The sequence below is a fragment of the Dromaius novaehollandiae genome, chromosome Z (genome assembly GCF_036370855.1).
Source record: "Dromaius novaehollandiae isolate bDroNov1 chromosome Z, bDroNov1.hap1, whole genome shotgun sequence".
NCBI classification, from domain to species: domain Eukaryota; kingdom Metazoa; phylum Chordata; class Aves; order Casuariiformes; family Dromaiidae; genus Dromaius; species Dromaius novaehollandiae.
The window spans coordinates 55,550,057-55,570,259 of NC_088132.1; the positions used below are offsets into that span (position 1 = coordinate 55,550,057).

The 20,203-nt window shown below is 39.7% G+C and overlaps 1 protein-coding gene and 1 long non-coding RNA gene across 3 annotated transcripts in view; one reads left to right on the forward strand and one right to left on the reverse strand.

Moving 5' to 3' along the window:
* LOC112983669 (ras-specific guanine nucleotide-releasing factor 2) overlaps positions 1–14,554 on the reverse strand; it is a 130,250-nt gene extending 115,696 nt beyond the window's left edge. Inside the window, exon 1 of one of the 2 annotated variants that reach the window (XM_026100946.2) lies at positions 14,077–14,554. In XM_026100946.2, the coding sequence (XP_025956731.1) occupies positions 14,077–14,361 (285 nt within the window). In that variant the 5' untranslated portion in view covers positions 14,362–14,554. The remainder of the gene's footprint in view (positions 1–14,076) is intronic. The other variant, XM_026100945.2, reaches the window with a different exon arrangement.
* A 296-nt stretch (positions 14,555–14,850) lies between these two features.
* Positions 14,851–17,873, forward strand: LOC135324643 (uncharacterized). Its single transcript, XR_010385949.1, has 2 exons — positions 14,851–15,209; positions 15,307–17,873. It is a non-coding gene; the product is annotated as an uncharacterized LOC135324643 (long non-coding RNA).
* The last annotated feature ends 2,330 nt before the right edge of the window (positions 17,874–20,203 follow it).

Below are 20,203 nucleotides of genomic sequence, written 5' to 3' on the forward strand. Positions count from 1 at the left end.
TGCTCAGCACTAAGAGAAAATAGAAGCAGAAAAATGCTCAATTATGAATATATTCCAAGTACCCCAAGAAAAGGAAAAAAGGTTTCAGCTTAAGTTTGCAAAAGTTACATCACATTCTCCTCATTAGTGCATAAGGTTTAAAGTTAACTTTATTCAAGTAGCACAACATTCTGCATCTGCTACAATTTAAATTTTTGCCAAAATAGAATGACTACCTCAAATTTAAATCAGATGGGAAATGATTAAAAAGAAAACAACCTCCCTCACTCCCCCAGAAAACAGAAAATGATTGAAGTAGAAAATATATGCCACATGTAAGCTGCATTAATGTGCAGGGAAAAGAAAGCACATCACAGAAAGAGAAAAAGCTGGAAAGAGTTTTCATCTCTTTACTTTTCATAAAGTTCTTAACAATTCTGAATTTGAATGTGTATTATGCGTCTCAATAACACATCAGCTAAGATGATGAGCCAATTGTAAATTTCTTCCAGAGGAAAAAAAAAAAAAAAAAAAAAAAAAAAAAAAAAAAAAAAAGCAAGACTGATCTCTGTACAGCAAGTTAAAACATCTTGGCATAGATATCTCTTTTCACTCTTGACCTTACTTCCTGACAACAAGCAAAAAGAAGAGAGTAAGAAAATTGAATGAAAAGTCTTGCAGTCCTTCCCTTACCAAAAAAAAACAAACAAAAAAACCCAAACAAACAAAAAAAACCCTTTTCATTTGGGCCAAGGGTTCTGTCTTAGAACTGAATGTACCGTGGCCATTTGACATCATCTTTCTCTTGCACCTATGTTAACAGACTGTGTCCTGAACTGTAATTTTACAAACAGACCTCACTTTCAAAAAATGAGAGGTAGGTAGAGCAAATTCAGAGGGCATATGTATATCACCAAGTTAAGATGCATTAAAAGAAAGGTGTAAATGGTTAGATATTGACAGTCTACCAAATCTGTATATTGTTTGTTCTTCACAAAAAACAATTTTCTATTCTACCTGTTATAAATAACAGTGAATTCCTTCCTCTGCCACACAAAGCAGTAGAGTAGTCCCTTATCCATTCTACAGATGCATAAAGACACAAAGGAAGCTCAACATATATTAAATATATCAAGTGTGGGCACCTGTGGCCTGCCAGAATACTTCATGTACAGTCCAGCCCACTCCTGACCATGCTGACAACCGTGCAATTCCAGGTTCATCCTGCTATTACCTTGTTGTCCGTCACATAACCAAAATGCAAACACACTTATTTCATAATTATTTCAGCTCTTCATCTGAATGTACACGTGTGTATCAGGAATATATGCAGAAAACATTAACTGATACTTGTCATGTGGCAGACTTACCTCTAGTCATGCCACAGGAAAAGGATATAGCCTACAACCTTCAATCCTACAGGAGAGGGTGTGTGGTTCATCTGAGCAAAAAATTTGGATGCCATGGTACTGCATAAAGACACCATTGAAGATTGTGGATGGATTTAAAGTCAGTGAGACTTGTGTCCCTGAGTCTCTCAAGAATTTAGAAAATTCCAAATTTTTAAATTAAACTGGAGTAAGTTATAGGGAAAATGCTATGTTTTACTGCGTATAACTGCCAAATCATCAGAAATGAAGACATTACAATAAACAGGCAAAATCCAAACATCTAAATTGATTAGGAAAGATGAAAAAAATCCAAAAGATGAGATGCCTTGGCTGATGGATGTTGTTGCTGTTCTTACTTAAGAGATCTCACAAGTCACTGAGGAGGTCAAAAAGCACCATAAAGACAGAAATCAAAATTGCTTTAAAAGTTATTTGGAATTGCTATGTGACCTTTGCAAAGCAAATCATTAGAGCTCCTTCTGGACATTCCTCTACAAGCAACCTAAAAGCAGACTCAACAGTTATTGTTGTAATATACTTGTCAAGTAGTAGATTCACTAAGTCTCCACCCAAGGTCTTGCACAGTCCTCAAGTCTTAGAAATCAAGCACCTTTCCCGGAAAACTAAAGGTAAGGAAATAGCTTGTTTGGAAATCTGGCAACAGCAAGACCAAGCATCTGAGACACGAGATAAAGAATGATGCTGAACCGCAAAGTGGATTCTAGCCGCAAGGATCCCCACCACAGAAAAACATGTGAGGATAAGCTAGGTGAGGAGCCAAACAAAAGCAAAGACCAAGGGCTCCCAGAGAGATTACAAATACTACAATTATTCTCTGCAACAAGAGAGAAGCTATTTAAGGCTTATCCAGCCAAGTGGCTCCTATATCAGCAGTACGTCCTTCTAAGCAGTTGCATGAAAGCAGTGAATACAGTACATGAACTTTGAACTTTTTAAAAGTAACTTCCTGTACACCATTGCCAGAATAAAAAGACTTGGTTCTTTACATTTCTCCACCCCTCCTACTGCCCCCCAAAAAGGCAAAAGACAGTTAAGGTCTCACAGAAGACCAGGAAATAAATTGTTAGGAATCTACAAATCTACTGAACCAACTGGACAGAATGTATATTGGAAAGGCATGAGAAAGGATACAAGTGATGAAACGAGTCTTACAAAGTTACTTGCTTTTGGTCATGTGTCCGTCTTGCTAGCACTTTGAAGCATTTTCTAGGATGATCTAAGCGAGAGGAGTAAAGAGACAAAACAAGCTGATATGGCATTCCCAGCCCTATGCATTCAAGGCCAATCAGAAGCACTGCATTAAGATTTGTGGGGAAGAAGCGAGGCTGGGAAGGTAAAGCAAGCTGTTTGAAATTTAAGCAAGACAAAGCAGCCACCAAGGGAAAAGACTAAAAAAGGACAACACCAGAAAGATGAAGTAAATGTGTATACAATAATATTATACTAATTTCAAAAAAAAAAAAAAAAGCAAAAAAGGAATGAATTTCAACAATTACAAAAAAATCAGTCTTGACAGAGAACAGACATCCTGCTAGCTTAAGAGGACTTGCTGTAACTACAAAGAACTGATTTCCTTAAGAATCATTGTCTCAAGTTACCCTTTCACACACGCACACACACAAAAAAAAGAGAGAGAAAAAGAAATGAAGTTTTTCCAATTCCAGTAGTGTAAGTAAGTGTATCAAAATCAAACTGCTTGAAACAGGAGGTATGAGAGTATTTTTCCCCAGTAGTAAGAATCTGTAAGATGATCCCAACAGATCTGAGTGGAAGAGTGAACTAAAGTCATTAACTTCTATAGGAATATCCCAGCTGTAGGTCTTCTGATTAGGCCCTTCTCAGGTCTGATCTGGTGTTTTTCCTGCATGCAGAAACATGGACATGCTACCTTATGACTAACTTGTTAACAACTCTTACATACACCCATTAAACCACAGATGAACACCCTAAAACACTGCAAGGATAAACAAACATCTCCATGCAGATGGTGTTACCCATATGCAAACAGATGGGAAGTACTATTAGGCCTGCTTTACGATTAAGGCAGTCAAGAAACTGATTTGCCAGGAGGCCATACAGAATGAGCAGCTTAGGAAGGGCACGCACTCCGATCTCACATATCCCAAGCAGCCATCCTACTATGAATCACCCAGGCTGTGAATACACATATATACACATATATTTAGATGTCTTCAAAAAAGTAAAAAGCGAACAAAGCTACCGAAAAAAAAAAGTAACATTTGCAGAAAGTCAGTGAACTTTAAGAAAACCTGTTTGAGAGCCAAGAAGATATTTCCATTTTTTAGTCCTCTATGAAAGGTAAATCTATTTATTTCATACAGAACCATTTGGAATTGGTTTAAATTATCAGCAGAACGTACATTTGAGTGGTTGCCTTTACTTGGTTCACTTCACTGGCATGCAGCCACAATTGCTGCTAAGCTACAAGAATGCAGTATAGCAATAAGGGAAGAATCTCTCTCTTTAAAGCATTTCGATATTAGTATATGTGGTGCAGACATGAACTCTCTGTAGGTCTGTAGCAGATATCATACTGCTGATTTTGGAGATCTCTCAGGTCGCTGCACATTTTGGACCATATAATACTGGACACCAGCTAACTAGGCTTTCCCTCAGGCCACCAAGTAATGCTTTTACGAAACTTCCATCTGCAGCAGGCAGCACAAATACGAAAACAATCTATGACCTGCAAGCTCAAACCCATTACAATAACAAATCTGCACCAAAATGAATTGTTTCTATCTAGTTTTTTCCATAACATCGATTATCTGGGTCAAAAAGCATTTTTTTTTACATACATTTATTTTTGAATTTCATATTTGACTTTTTTTTTTTGCTTTAAATTACAAAGTCAAGAGCACAGAGGTCAGGAGGAGCCACATCTGAGGCTGCCCTGTGCATTCTTAATTCAGCCCCCTGTGTGCAAGTATAGTGCCTTTTATTACATGATTCTTTTTCCAGGAGATCCTAATTCAGTTATTCCATGCAAGTGAGACATTATTTCATGTTTTGCTTTATCTATATACTTGAATGCATGTCTCCATAACTTACTGCACACTAATTAGAGTTCAGAACTTCTTCATATGCTTTTGTTTGACACTTTTCATTACATCATTCAGATGCTTCCTTATAATTAATGCATTTATTTTAACAACAACCTGTGAGGTAAGAAGAAATTACTGCAAAGAGTCTACAAAATTGCAAAAAAATCTATAATCTACAAAAAAAGATCTGTTTCGGAAGCAACAACTCAATTTGGATGCCTGATCTGAAAAACTATTGGCCTTTACATAGTAGTTTCGTTTGGCTAGGTCACAACTCACACAGAGATCCATTCTATCTTTAAGTGCTTAGCTCTTGTGTCAAATTGGGCCCCCAAAATGAGGAAGTATTAATAACCACTTGTAAAACATGTGATGTAGGTGACTTGTGAATCCCTGCATAGGGATTCTATGCAAAAGGCAGAATCCAGTTGCCACAAGTGATACACTGACTTTACCATGAAACCATCTTTCTCCTCCTACAGCCTCATGCCTCACATACTACAAATGCTCAGAGAAAGAAAGAAAAAAACAAACACACAAAAAACACAAAGCAGAAAAGTCCTATAGACAATGGCCTCCTTCAGACATAATTCCAATTCTTGTTTTGAATATTTATAAAATAGGAGTGTCAGGAAAGAAACAAGCTCACAAAACTGCAGATCACATCATAATGCACAAGGCACTATGACAATTAGGCTGCTTTTTCTGACTCCTGGGTGCTTGACTTTGCAACTCTAAAGCCTGTTCATATACTGTGCATACAACTGCTTGTATTGCATCGAAATGCCACACAAGAGACGCAGAACAGGACTACACTTCACACAAACATACACTAATACAGAACAGCATCAGTATCAGAGACTCAGCTCTAACACTTGGACCTGTAAAGGGCGCTGATAGTGTGACAGCAGTAGCTGACTACTATCTCGCACTGGGATAACCACTAGAGGGAGAGGAGGCTTGTAACGCACAAGTGGGCTTTACGCTTTGGATCTGCTGTCAGGAGAACACTGAGTTTCAAGATTCTTAAGTTCTAGTGCCAGCTTTGAACTAACTATGATTTTGTGATTACAGCCTCTTCTGGCCCAGCTTGTCTAGCCAGACATTAGTATCAAGCTAGATGCATTCTCTTCTGTTCTCGGCCTTCATTATTACTTAAAATTTTAGGTGGAATGTGGAAGTTGACTGCTCAGGAAAGAGACAGACAAGGCTTTAACCACAATTATGGCCCTGCTTGCACTCAAAACACACAACAGATTGATTCCAGTTGTGACAGTAGTCATGTCTCACCAGCATGTAGCTTGGGCAAGAGAAAAGGGGAAGGAAAGAGTCTGGAAGCATAAATTAATCTGTATCTTTTATGTTCTTTCTCCTTCACAGCTTGTGTTCCCCGTTCAATCATCATATACTTCTTATGGCAAGAAAGCTACAACCTAAAGTCCTCACAGTCACAAAAACGATAAATATACCTGACAAATTACACATGTACGGCTGAGTACCACCATCCCAGGAATATTATTCCAGTCTCCTTTGCTTCATGTTCCTGGTCAAGCTCTAGAAATAGATTAAGTTACTTCTGCCATTAAATGCAACAGGAATATCATCACCTCAATACAGTCCTTAGTACTGTTCTTCTCCTCATCTCTACACATAGTTTTTCTTTCTTTTTTCTCCTGAAAGAGTTTTGGAGCTGACCCACAACTTTTAAATTCTCCCCAACATATTTATTAGGAAGAAACGTTTTAAATATTTCTCTAAAACTGTTCTGTGTGTGCCAAATAGAAGAGAACATGATTAGCATAAAAGAAAGCTGCAATTCTCTTGTCAAGCTTGAAAATCCATGCATGCATAGGGTTAAAAATGAATTCTTGATTTCATTTTAGAAGAGAATATCAGATTCTGTCAGAATTGTTGAACATTACCTCCATGATTCCAGAGAAGAATATAAAATCTTTGGCACTTCTGAAACAAATTTTTATAAAGGAAGGGAAAAGAACGGAAAGCAGAGAGAAAAAGAACTAATGGTCAGACACAATCATTCTGAACTTCCAACACGCAAAGATCCAGCATATAACAAAAATATCAAAGAGAAAACAGCAATAACATACTAGGTTTGAGGACCAACAAGAGAGTTTCAGAACTTTATCTACAACCACAAACGCTCAAGGGTAATGGTTGGCTGGCTGAAAAAAAAAAAAAAATTGACAAATGTTCCCAATGACAGCAGCAGAACGTTTACTATCGTGAGGTACCTAGGATACAGGTATCTACAAGTGTGCCAGATGTCTGAGCTCCCATTACAGACAACCAAGATTTAGTCACTACAGTCACTGGGGTCTGTTCAGTTTAACCGATGTAGGTGCCTAATTCAGGACATGATGAATAGCTCTCTAGACTTTACTAACTGTATTGACCAGAACTCCATTGACTGCAGTGTCATCTAGATCACACACGGGGCACTTGAAGTTACATGAGCAGCATCCTACTCTTCATTCTACTACTGTACATAGACATTTCCAGAGTTTATAAATTATGAGGCATGACTTTTTAAAAGAGCAATACAGTGAGCTTGCAGGGTTGAAGAGATTATAGAGGATGCTATTATTGTAATGCAATTGAAATCCTGCAGTAATTTAAGAACTTGAGCTATACTAGGTCAAAACTGCAGAATGATTAAGAAACAGATAATGAAACTTCCAGGAAGAAAGGGGAAAACTGTAAGAGGGAGATAGAATATAATCCCAGATTCCTCTCAGTACTTACAGCATTTAAATTTTAAAACAAAAAACATTTTCAGAAGATACAGTGAAACTGATCAGAGCATTAAAATAGCAAAAATAAAATCACATAAGACAGTATCACTCAACTCAAAATTGAGAGTTTACAAACACTTGCTGATGAAACCTTTAATTTGTTCTGAATGTACCACTCATGGAAAATATAATACAGATATTGAAATAGCTGGACTGAACTGGGGAAGCCTCTAATTTTTTATATAATGATGTTAATCTGATCTTTCAGCTTTTCAAAGACTAGAATTTTTAAACTCTTGTAGGTCCATGGATTATGCCTTCAGGATTTGTGAAAGGCAACTAAGAAAGGAAGCATGTCATCATAATCTTGTATTTATACCTCAAACAGAAAACCTTATGGGATTGGCAAGTTAAAACACATTGGAAGGCAGATTTGCAATCATATATTCATAGGCATCTAGTGCTAAAACAAGTCTGTCCCTTATCAGTCTTCTGTATCAGTAGTGGCTGGTAAACAGAAAAAGGGAAGAGAGGTGAAATCTCATTTTCCTTCAGTGACACTAACAGGCTCATGAGAGCGTCTTTCTGAATTGCTGTGGCTCATGATTGTGGCCAGTTAGAAATCAGGCAAAAATCAAACACACACTGGCATTGTCACCCATCCAAACAAAAACTAACATCTCCCCTCCCCCAATCCATGAAAGAGCCATTGTATCTAAATTCGGCCAGTCCATTACCACTTACGAAGCACAAAATGAGAAAGCTCAGAACATTCATATTGAAAAAGGGGCTTGTGCTGACAGACTTGTCAGCAGCCATGGCATCAAACTTGCTTTGAAGCTGTGCTCTTCTCATTATTTTTTTTATACCAAGATATTCAGGTGATGTCTTTTGTTGCCTTTTGCCCTCAAGTCTAATAATCAAGAATATAAACAACCAATCAGTCTCAAGTTCCTGACCTGTCACTTGACATGGATTAAGATAGCCAAAGTTTAAATACTAAATTATTTAGTGGTATCAATATTCTCCAATTTATGTATATGTGGATTTAATTTTTAAAGAGGAAGACATTTCAAAAATAAATTATTTCTGCTATAATTCATTTCTCTATGTACATTTCCCAGTACATATTTTGTATAATTCCCCAGTACATATGTATTTTGCATAATTACAAACAGACCATTTCATAAGACAAATATGCAATTTCAAGAGTCAGCAGTAATGTTTAAGAAACATTTCAATTTTGGCAAAACAGCAATAAATTTGGCCATGATTTTTTCTATTCATTTTTATATCCCCAGATATGCTCACTGATACGCAAAGAGGTAAACACTAAATTACAAAACATGTATCAAGGAGCAAAGTTCAGTCAATAGAGAGATCACATGGATTATACTTTTCTATTTATATATGCCTGTTGCCTTAAGGCCAGGAAGCATACCATAAGTTCACGTCACAATTCTATATGAAGGGCTAGAGGCAGCATCCTCTTCAACGCAGCTTGCCTTAAATGGAAAGCAATGTCAGCAACCAGTTTTTAGGTTATTCTTTACATGTATATCAAAATAGCCTAAATCAATGTATTTTGTGAACTTACGTCCACAAACTAAATTGTCTCATGACAGTCAGCAGATGACACTGGGGGACAGGGATCATCAGGGAAAGTAAGCAAGAACCAGTTGCCCCAAGGCTGTCTTCACACAAGAATCCTATTCACTGAAAGAGTCTTTATGAAAAGGTCTTACAGAAACACTCATCCCAGAAGTGCTGATATTTCACTTTCCCGCTGGTCAACTTTTTGAATTAACACTTTCTTTTTTAAGGCTAGTCCATCAAAACAAAGAGGGGAGAGAAAAAAAACGTTTCCCATTACAAGAATGTTTTCATTTAAAGCAGTATCACTATCAATATTCTATGTTACCTATTATAGAAGAACCACGATCATCAGAATGACCCAGACACTGACAAGACTAATTCCTCTCTTCTTTTTTGAAATGCAGCAAGAAACTTCTAAAGCATGGGCATGTGTCTGACCTATGCACTAGAAGATCCCAGGCAGTGACTTGCCAGCATGCAGGCAATGAGACTTATGGACCATACTACACCTGAAGCTGGCAAGCTATCTTGCAGAAGTGTCAGCCATCTACCACGTCTATCAGACATAGGATAGCGGCCCATTAAAAGCAGCCTAGTTTTGGTTTGGCCCAGTAAAAGTGAAGAGATTAACTTCTAACTGGTTATGATACCTTCAGACAAAATGACCCTTTAAGTGTTGCTACAAGGTCTTATACTTACATAATTACCAGAGAGATACAGTAAAATTTGTTGGTCGCACATGTCTTCCTTATCACTTCAAGGAATGTATGTAAAATGAAGAGGGTTAAAACACTGTAAAATCACTATGTCCTTTATAAAATAAATATAGAGCTACGGAAAGCTGTAAAATTTCGAATAATTGGATTTTGTTAATCTGTGGGGACACAGACTTAATACTGCATTTAATTTTGCTAAGTGGGAGGAAGATTATTGCTGGCAAGATACAAAGAAAGAATAGTCTCTGCTCAAATCATATAAAAATTTAAGAGTATAAATACCACAAGACAATTTTTCCCATAATAGCTATAGTTGGACATTTTGGTGTATTCAGTATACAATTATGAAAGAAACTAAACATACAGGCCTCCTCTCGATACAAGTAAAAATAATAATAATTTATATTCCACTACATGCATGCTTCTGAGAGTTAACATTAAAAAACAAAAACAAAAAAAACTTGCTAGTTAACAATACCCAATCTCCTACATAGCACTGCAGAAAGCACAATTTTTAGGCTTTTTTTTTTTTTTTAAAGAGACTAGCCACTCACTGATACAAACCCATTTTCTTTCCAGAAATTCTGAAACAAAAGTTGATATTTATTCTCAACAACTCTGTCATAGTGGAGTACTTGTCAGGAGCTGCAGCTGGTTACAGTCTATGGTTCATGTGGGGAGAAACATTTTACCTAGTATCAGAATTTAAACTTTTCAGTGTGTAATGTTTTCATGCCTAAATCCATTGTTTTGAAAATAAGCTACTTCCACATTGTTGTTCTTTCAATAAACCTGGTTTTTTTTCTGAAATTATCTTGAAATAAGATCACAGTGGATAGCAACAACTGTTTGCCATTTATAAAGAAACTCTTCTAAAATCTGAGGGAGATCAAAGTACTTTTCTTTAAACATTAATAGCTCTTGCTAAAAATCATGAATATCTATAACACAGTTGGTTTGATGCCCTATTCCCAGAATATCAACTGACTGATATGTTACACAGTTCCTTAATATTAAGAAAGGTACTGCAATTTTAAAAGAATTTGTTTCAAAACAGAAGGAAATATTTCAAGGTAAAAACAAAAAAGTACATTGCCATTATCATTCTCTTAATATATTAATGCAATGAACATTTTACAAAGTCATTTGGTATCTTCTATAAAGGGGTAAAATAGTTCCTGTACTTTTGTAATGTTTCTTCATGACAGACTGTTGGAAGAGCATAACAGCACCAGCAGTGGTTAAAATGTGAAACATTAAGCTGCTGCATTTGTTGGGAGTTAGATACCCAAACCTAAACACATTTATTGACTGAAAGAATCTCCTGGATACTGAAGTACCTCTCCAACAGTCTCCCCATTGAATTCTAAAAATCTTTGAACAGAATTCTTACCTGACACATAATTTGACAAGCAATACTTAACCAATTCAAATTAAAATGAAAAGGATCTGCAAACTAAGGAAAATAACGCCTATTTTTTTCTGCATGCATCTTCCATAATCTTGAATTACATAACTTAAAGAAAATGCACTACTTTTTCAAATGCTCATTCAAAGGAAGCTGATGAAACTCTCTTCTGTGATTAACTGTTGAAAGTGGAACAAAGTGCTAAGCGCATCATGCATAATTCTCATTTTTCTGGTTGGTTGTTTCCTACTTATTTCAGTGGAATACAGAGGGAAATGACTTAAAAAGAAAATTCTTCTTCAGCAGTAACAATACAATTCATAAAGTCTCCAAACTGTTATCCTGAACTATAGCCTCCTTAAGGTGCTCCAGCAACTTCAGTTCTGATGCACTGTGCTGTATTTATCATGCCATTCTAATGCTGCAGACTTTTCCCATCATATACCACAGCCACTGAAATGCTTTACCCCTAACCTACCTAGTAAAATAAAATCTAAGCCAAAGAAACCAAAACTTAACTACAAGATATTATGAATGAATCCTGAACACAGACCTGCCACCACACCCTTTTCTCTAATTGTATAGTAGGTTTAGCACATAAACTTCCCAGGTAGTTAAAACTCAAAAGACCTTATTTTTACTTCTCTCACTTTCAGAGAGGAGAGATCTAATTAAAAAAATTCTCTAAAAATTGACATATAACTTCCTATCTGCTTGTTTTTTAATTCCATTAATATATATTTGTAGTTACATCAAGGCAAATTAAATCTAGCACTATTTTATACTGTCAGCAGTTAATATGTATAATGCTGAGTTTCCATTATCATCTGATTAAGATAACTTTGTCTTCCTCTGTTATTAGACTGAAGGCTCACATTTTATTACTTTATGCCTGTAAGGATACGAGCACATTTCTGTACAGAAAGGAAAATAATAAGTTTTACACTGATCATTTGTCAAATACTTTCATTTTTGTTGTTATTGATTAGTTTTGGTCTCTGGCGAAGGTTCCTGTACACCTTAGCAAATGTGTCTAGGTGAATATTAAAGGAAGGGTGCATTTTTATTAAAGAGTTATCATCCATAAAAATTACTACCACTGAACATTATGATTCTGTATCAAGTGAAAGGCGATTTTACAGGGAAAAAAAAGATGTTTTTAATGGTCTGCCTCAAACATCCAGCTGTCTTGAACATTCAAACTAGCATCTCAGGAAAAAAAAAAATGAAGTGTTCTTCCTCTTTAATAGCAGTTTGCTATTTAAGAAAAAGTAAACATAGTCGATGTTTAAAGCAAAGGAAAATTCAGCTTGCTCTTCTGTAATTATTTTGTCCCTGCACCACTAAATGTAATTACAAACAACTCAAATGTTCATCACTACAAAAACACTATGTAAGATTCCCAAAGAACAGATATGGAAAAGCACTGTTTTCACACAGTTCTCTCAGTATCTTAACAACACTAGCAATAAACAAGTATACTGAGCCCATATAAAGGAGACAGGGAAATATTCATGTTTAAGTTGACCTAGGAAATCTCCTCTATTTTATTTATCAATGCTTACAAAAATTATGCCTCAAAGCAACAAGCAGGAATGTGTCTGACAGCTATAGCATAGGTGCAATCATCCCAACATGCCCAAGTTCATTTGCTGTGTAGGTAACCAAGCATTTGTTCTAAATGGGGGGGGGGGGGGGGGGGGAGAAACTAGAAACAAAGATCTGAGCACTCCTAACAAAGTTATCACTCTACCCCAATATATAGATGCGATGACTTTCATAAACTGAGCTAGCTATGTCCCTCTCTCATAATCAGGAGGAAATCCTTGCAAGCCACTTGAAACCACTCAGAATTATCCAAACTTTTCCAAACCAGTTTGACACCTGTTTGCTTTCTCCCAGTTAGAGAAAGCAGAGTTAGCACATGCCAGCTACAGATTCATCCAAATTACAACAGAGCAGTAAAGAAGATAAGAATGTACATTTGGTAATAAGAGGACTGTGGTAAGATACCTGATCTGTACCTATACCAAATAACTACAGCGTGCAATTTTTCACAGCTATGCAACACACAGTATCTAACAACTTGCCTGACCCCACATGGAGCAGCTTTATCAGAGGGTAGGTATTCTGCAGTGCATGCAGTAAGAACTGTCATCCCTTACAAGGTGGAATTCCACCCAAAGCCTTGATATTCTTTGCTTGAAAAAGCTATGCAAGATTTAACTTGATTAACACAAATATGATCATGCAGCTTGTAAATCGAGGCACGTTTTCACATTGCCCCCTGAGCACCTGTATGTCCCAGCTCCCTCAGAAGTCCCCAGAACTGTGTTCAAAGTCTGCCTGTGACCGTCCACAGCAGCTCTGAGAGGCAGCAGCCCCACAGCTGCCCCGGGACGGACCCCGCTGCTCATCAGCAACATATCAAGTCCCAACGCACCTTTTCTGTACACTTGCCCTCAAAACCTCTACTTGCTGAGTTTCGTTTGACAAGAGTACTTGTGTCACACAAGTGACAGCACCAAAATGACTGAACAGGATTTCGTCAGTTCCTGAAATGTTACCGTTCAGACGCCCCACTGAAGGTGCAACTGCTAAGAGAAAAGTCGAGGAAGGAAAAGGTCTTTCTACTAGTTTACGTGGGCACGGAAAACAGCTGGCCTTGCCACCTTCTAAGCGGTTGCTGCTGTTTTGAGGAACCCGGGAGTGATACGAATTTCCCCGCCCGTGGCGGGGGGCGGTTACCTGCATCTCCCCACACGGGAGCCAGCCTAGGGCCGAGGGGCGGCCCGAGAGCCCCGACGGCCCGGGCGCCGCCAGCGCCTCTCGCCTCCTCTCAGCACAGACGCGGGACGGGCCGTTGCGCAGGGCCCCCCCGCCCTTATCCCCTGCTCCCGCCCTTATCCCCTGCTCCCGCCTCTTCCAGCCGCGCTCCGTCTCGAAACGCATCTCCACTTGCCTCCCTCCACCTCCCGCCCCCGGGCGCCGCTCCCGGTCCGCAGAGGGGCCGAGCCGGGACGGCTCGGCGGTGGCAAGGGAGGGGCGGGCGTCCCCGCCGCGTGCGGCGAGCGGGCGGGCGGGAAAACCGCGGGCGCGAGGAGCGGCCGTTGGGCGGCCGTTGGGCTGCGCGCGGCGCGGCCGTACCTGCTTGTCCAGCGCGGCGTCCTTGGCGCTGCCGGCGGCGGTGGCCTTGGGGGCCGGCACCCGCTCGCAGTTGCAGCCCTCCAGCATGTACATGCCGGCGGGTCGGGCGCTCTGCTCGCTCTCGAAGTAGAAGAGCACGTTCTGGTAGAGCGCGAACCACTTCTCGTGCCAGCGGTTGGTCTCGGCCGTCTTCTTGCTCAGGTAGCCGCGCTTGGTGCCCTCCTTGCGGGCCAGCAGCGCCAGGTACAGGGCGTGCCCCTCGTTGTACCGCACGCTCTTCTGCATGGTGCCCGTCCGCCGGCGGGGCGCTCACCGCCCGCCCCGCCGGCACAGGGCAGCGTCCGCGGGCGCTCAGCGCGCCAGCACCGGCTGCGCCGCGCCGCGGCAGCGCCTCATGGGCGCCGGCGCGCACCGACGGGCGGCACTCCGCCCCCGAGCTCCGCCTTGCCCGGCGGGGCCAGCGCGGCCCCCGCTCCGCTCCGCTCCGCTCCGCGCGGCCGCGGCTCGGGGCTCGCCGCTCCCTCGGCGGCGGGGTGTCTCCGCCGCCCGCCTCCCTCCGGGGCGGCTGCCGCGGCGGGGCTCCGCCGCCCGCGCCGAGCCCTGCGCCGCCTCCCCGCGGCCGGACAGCCCGCGCCTCCGTGCGCCGCGGCCCCGAAGTTGGGGGCGCCGCGGCCCCGCCGGCGGGAGAGGTGCGCGGCGCCGCCGAGCTGCCCCCGAGCAACTCCGCCGGGAGGCAGGAGGAGAGGCGTCACGTGGGAGATCAGCCGTAATCCGCTTTGAGACCGATTTAAAGAGCAAAGTCGCCGCCGCAGCGCCCGGTCCCTCCCTCTGCGCGGGAGCGGGGCCCCCTCCCCCCTCCCCGCCCGCGGGGTTGTGCGCAGCCAGCCGGGGGGCAGCACGGCCGGTACCTGCCTGCGGAGCGGGAGGCGGCGGCGCGGCGGCCGCCCGCCTGGGGCGGGACGGGGCCGGGCCAGGCGCTTCTGCCCGCTGCCGGCCGCGGTAGCTACGGGCACAAACGGCCGCTGGATTGGTGTTTTTGTCTTTTATTCTCCCACACAGCTTCAGCTGGTTTTATTCTTTCAGTAAAAATCTTCCAAAGGTTCAAGACTAGATTAGAACATCTGTGAAGCCGGGTAAGTTTGATTTCGAGCTGCACGGCACATTAAAGCAAAAGCGAGAAGTGAACCAGTAGCTGGTTACTTTTAACCGAATATTCATGTTTGCTAACAGCAAAAAGGAAGAGGTGAATCGTTTTAGGAAGTCTCATCTCTGAGAACTACATGCCTCCACCTTCCCAGGCGTCGGTGTTGTGAACACATACCTGGCAAGGCCTGCAGAAAGCATGCTGCGTATAGAGCACCCTCACTGCGCACAGTAACAGTTTACGAACCCTAACTCATGCTGCCCTTGTTTAACACCACTTGCTGCACGATACAGCATTGCTGGCACGTGCAGGCTCCAGCTCCTGAAGACGCAGAAGGCTAACTGAATGGGGACAGTTGAGAGAGGAAGGTGGTTTATCACACCCTAAAAAGCAATCTGTATGTGCTGGGCTTGGAGGCTTCAGTTTTATTTTTACACTGAGTTTAGCAGAACTAACAGCAGGCATAATTTTGTTTCCACAATCAGGACAGTGGAGAAAGGGAGGAACAGACCTTAAGCATAAAAAATCAGCTCTGACAAAGGGACTGGTATCAAGGATTGTTTTACATTAAACATAAGATAACATATTTTCTATGGCAATATGGAAATTTCTACCAACTAATGGGTAAACTTTAGTTAGCAAATTATTTAAACTTTTTCATTTATTTGGCTTGTATTTTTTTGTACAACCAATTTTGGGGCCTGCTAGAAATAGGAATGCGGTAATTTTTCTCTATATACCTGCCACAATTTTAAAGGACACCGCTGATTTCAATCCTTAAAAATAATGAAAACATAAAGGAGTTAAAAGTAGCTTATATACCTACTTGTTTATCAAATTCATGGTTTAATAAAAACATTTCTTGATAGAATTCGTCACAAAAAAAGCATTTAAAAGGTGTTCATTTAAAAATGTGTTTAATTTAAAAATGCATTTTATATATGTAGCTTTCTGTCTCTTGTGCTTTACTGAAAGTCCCACAGATTGATTCCCTTACTGGTTGTCTGAGGAAAAATATGATTCGTTTGCCGAACATACAACTTCTATATTAGAAGAAATAAACACTACAAGAAATCCTGCTGACAATGACTAGTTTCCCTTGTGGCTTCAAATCATGCCATTTTAGACTTACGCACAACTTCTAGGGAAGTCTAGTGTTTTTGTACAGGGAATTAAGGTAATTTGGATGACTTACATGTATGAAGTAACTCAAATTCATTTCTGTTGATGACTGGGCCCTTACTTGGCTATGCACCTTTAACTCAGTTTCACAGTTCAGCTCTGCATATTCAATTCAGTATTAATCCTGTGTGTGAAATTCATGGAATATCATATTCCTTGATGTAAGTAAAAGGCAAGGCAGCAAGATTTAAGGGAAAGAAGCAGTTTGAAATTCAAAAAAGTTTTCAAATATTTCACTCTAAGTGAATAGTGCTTTCCAAAACAAACACATCATATATCATGACCAGCTGCTATATAGTAGGGCCCCATATTTGCCAAAATGAATTCAATTTTTTGTCCTATCTCATGTAATTTATACTTTAATAAACCTTTTGCATAAATCAGAAATGATTTTGCACCATGTATTCTACCAGGAAGCCTTAGACATACCATTAAACAAACAAACAAAAGACAAATAGCTGTTATTTTAACTACAAAAACAAGAAAGACATAGTTTCCTTTTACTACATTATTGTCTTCTAGACACACAGGCATTTTTCCTAAACTGGAAGTATTGAATATGTCATTGCACAGCAATCCATAGGTATTCTGAGCCACCTAATGTTCTTGTTCACTACTCTGGGATTGTGTAACCAACATTGTTGTGACGTCCTATACTTTACTGTTCAAACTATGACTTACTTCTCTCAATATTTTCTTTATTACTTGATCATTCTTATAAAAGCACAGTCTAGTTTGTATTGCTATAAATAGCTATATTTATGTATCTATGCATCTAATACATCTAAATGCATGTAGGTAAATACACATACACATTTTTTTTAAACTTCAAGCAATAAAGAGGCGGGTTGTCTGTGGTTTACAAAAAAAACACTCTAGGCCAAATTTACATATACAAATAAGATAAAGTTATATGTTCAAACAGAGATGTAAGGGATCTATTGATGTAATTTGTATTATCAGGTTCTGAAGAAAGGAATATTCAGATAAGCATGTTGCTCTACCTTAATTTAATTTATATCTTCCTTACCTTTCCCTTTTTTGTGTATTTTCTTTCCAGAAGATTTATTTATAAAACCATATTCCTCAGTGTTGTGTCATTATAGGCCTCAAGGAGCTTTTTCTAAAACTGTGATGGTTAGCTGGGAAGTTGTGGTCAAATATCAGCTGGGAGAACTTCACTCTGTTTAGCCTAGAGTTACCTTGAAATTTCCATTGGATAAGTAATTCATCACATGTTGTTCTAAGTTGTCATAAATAGCATAGCATACAGCATTGTATGATACCTGATGCAGTTATAACCAGAAGTGGCCATGAAAGCTTGGGTTGCAAATCAGTGAATTGTCACTCTTCTGAATAACAGGTGACAGAAAAATCTATTTCAAAAGATATATTTTGGCCTCAGCTCTGAAAAACACCTTGGGAAAAGGAAAATTATAATTATTGGTAATAAAAATATTGATTAAAATAATGGAAAAGTGTTGTTGTGCTATCATTTTTATGCCTGGTTTTGTATTTTTTTGCTGTATTCTGTTGTACATTTGGAATGGTTTCTGTTCACTTTTCGTTAAACTGTGATAGTAAATCATTCTTTACCTTTACATGTCCAGGTAATATATCAAATATGAAGTAATTTTGTAAAGCTGGAAGAAATTAAGTTTCATTTAGAATATGCATATATATTCCTCCTTACATATTGTCTGAAAAGTAGAACTGAACCGATACCTTCTTTATAATTTTACTTACACAGACAGTTGTGCTGACATTAATGGTTTACTTTTTTAGGCACAGATCATGATTTGGCTACTCAAAAGGTATTTATAATATTCAGCTAAGATTTAGAGTTATCCTATAATGCAGGAGAATTTGCAGGAGTATTACATGATACATCGCAGGTAGAGTAAGTCCCAAATATTTTCCAGTCCTTTGAAAATAACACGTATGCTTATGTGTAGAGAAACTTCATTACATCATTTACTTTTAAATGACTATAAACACTTTTGTGCTTGTTGAACCTATCTATTGATGTCATTTGAGAAGATTTACTTTTCTTATTTAATCTAGACATTTGGGGGAATTGTCTTGGATAACCAACTTTAAATCACTATGCATATCAGGCCATATTAATTCATTCCTTATGGTTACTTATATTTTTAGCAACTGGAAGCAAATGTTTGGGACCTTGTAGGTCAGCCTTTCTGTGTAAGAGCGGTGACTACACATACACATCAATCCTGTAAAAAAAGGTGGTGAAACAAGTGTTCATGGGATTCCCTCTTTCAGGAATCTCTGTCCAATCCCCATGCCAAGTTTCCACAAAGAAGTAGTGAGCATAGTTACACAGTGACTCTGCACAAAGCATGAATGACACCTCTGATGCTGCTGCAAGACTTTCCAAGGATAAACACTTGCTTTCATTTTAAGAAAACAAAGAGCATGGAAGTTCTGTATGTAACAGAAAGATCTAGTTAAACATACACAAATGCTGTCAGGCTGTTTTGCAGCTCCACACCCTATGACCCACATGACTGGAACGCTCTGAGAGAAGGATTTTTACTGCCATATTGAAGAGTAATTGAAGAGGCCACTTTTTTTCTTGGGAAGTTTCAGTAGAAGGTGCATAACTGCAGGGCATTTATCTATTGTGCAGGTGAGTATATTATCATAGTGGTTTAATGCCTTAGCCCCTTTGTGCTAAATGTTGCATAAACGTAAGGAGAAAAAAATCCATGCTAGGAACAAATTGAAGGCTAAGCATAAGATTAAATAGATAGTCAGACAAATAGGAAAGTACAAGGATTAGGAACTGTAATTCCTAGTGTGATAGGCAGTGCTCTCAGTATACCACTTGAGTATTTGCTGAGATTTTGGGAGGATGATAGCAAAGAAGATTTAGAGGAAACTTTTGAAAGGAACAATTAGGTGTGTGTGTGTGTGTAGAGCTTGTTGGGGAGTTCTTGCCTGTGGTCAAGGACAGCGTGGAAAAATATGAAGGACTTGAGTAAAAAATGAGAAAGATGCATGGTAGAAACTGTCTTACAGTCAGGCTGGAGGAAATGAAAAGCAACAAAAAAATAGCTGGAATCAGGGGACTCAAATTGAAGAAATAACACTATTTGGGCAGGAGGCAAAAACAAGTGAGTAGTGTAAGAATTCAGCCTGGCTGGAGGACTGCTGATAATCAGTGCACTGTAGATAAAGAACAGAATCAGAGGGAGCCAATGTAAACTAAGGCTAAGAGTGGCTGAGAAACTGGAGAAGACAGCATGAGGATCATAACAGTGAAGAACAGCGGAATGGGTTAGTCAGAAGTGCTGATGGAGAGAGAGTCACAAAGAAGAGAAAAAGGAGTGACAGAGCATGAGAGTTGTAGCTGTTGGGTAACCCTGAAAAAAACAGGTGATTGCTGAAGAGGCGGAATTCAGAGATCTTGGGGATAAGAGTGAGGCTCTGAAATAGGAAGAAAGGAGACCAATAAACTGGAGGCAGATATAGGAAGATAGATGATAATGTGGGAATGGAAGAGGAGAGTCAGGTAGAGTCAGTTCACTACAGCACAGGAAGTCAAAGGGTTAGAACAAGGGTAACACTGAAAGAGAAAGTTGCATTTATAATACAGAAATACTGATAGTCTAGGGTGAAAATCAAACAGAATGAAAAGACCACTTTCCTCCTTAAGTCTGTTTTCAGCTAGTTCTTGTGACTGCTACAAAGACAGCAAAGATTCCCTAGCTGAGAATAAAACTAAAGAGCCAGTATCCAGCTTGTTGACAAAAGCTTTAAAGATATGCAGATATACAT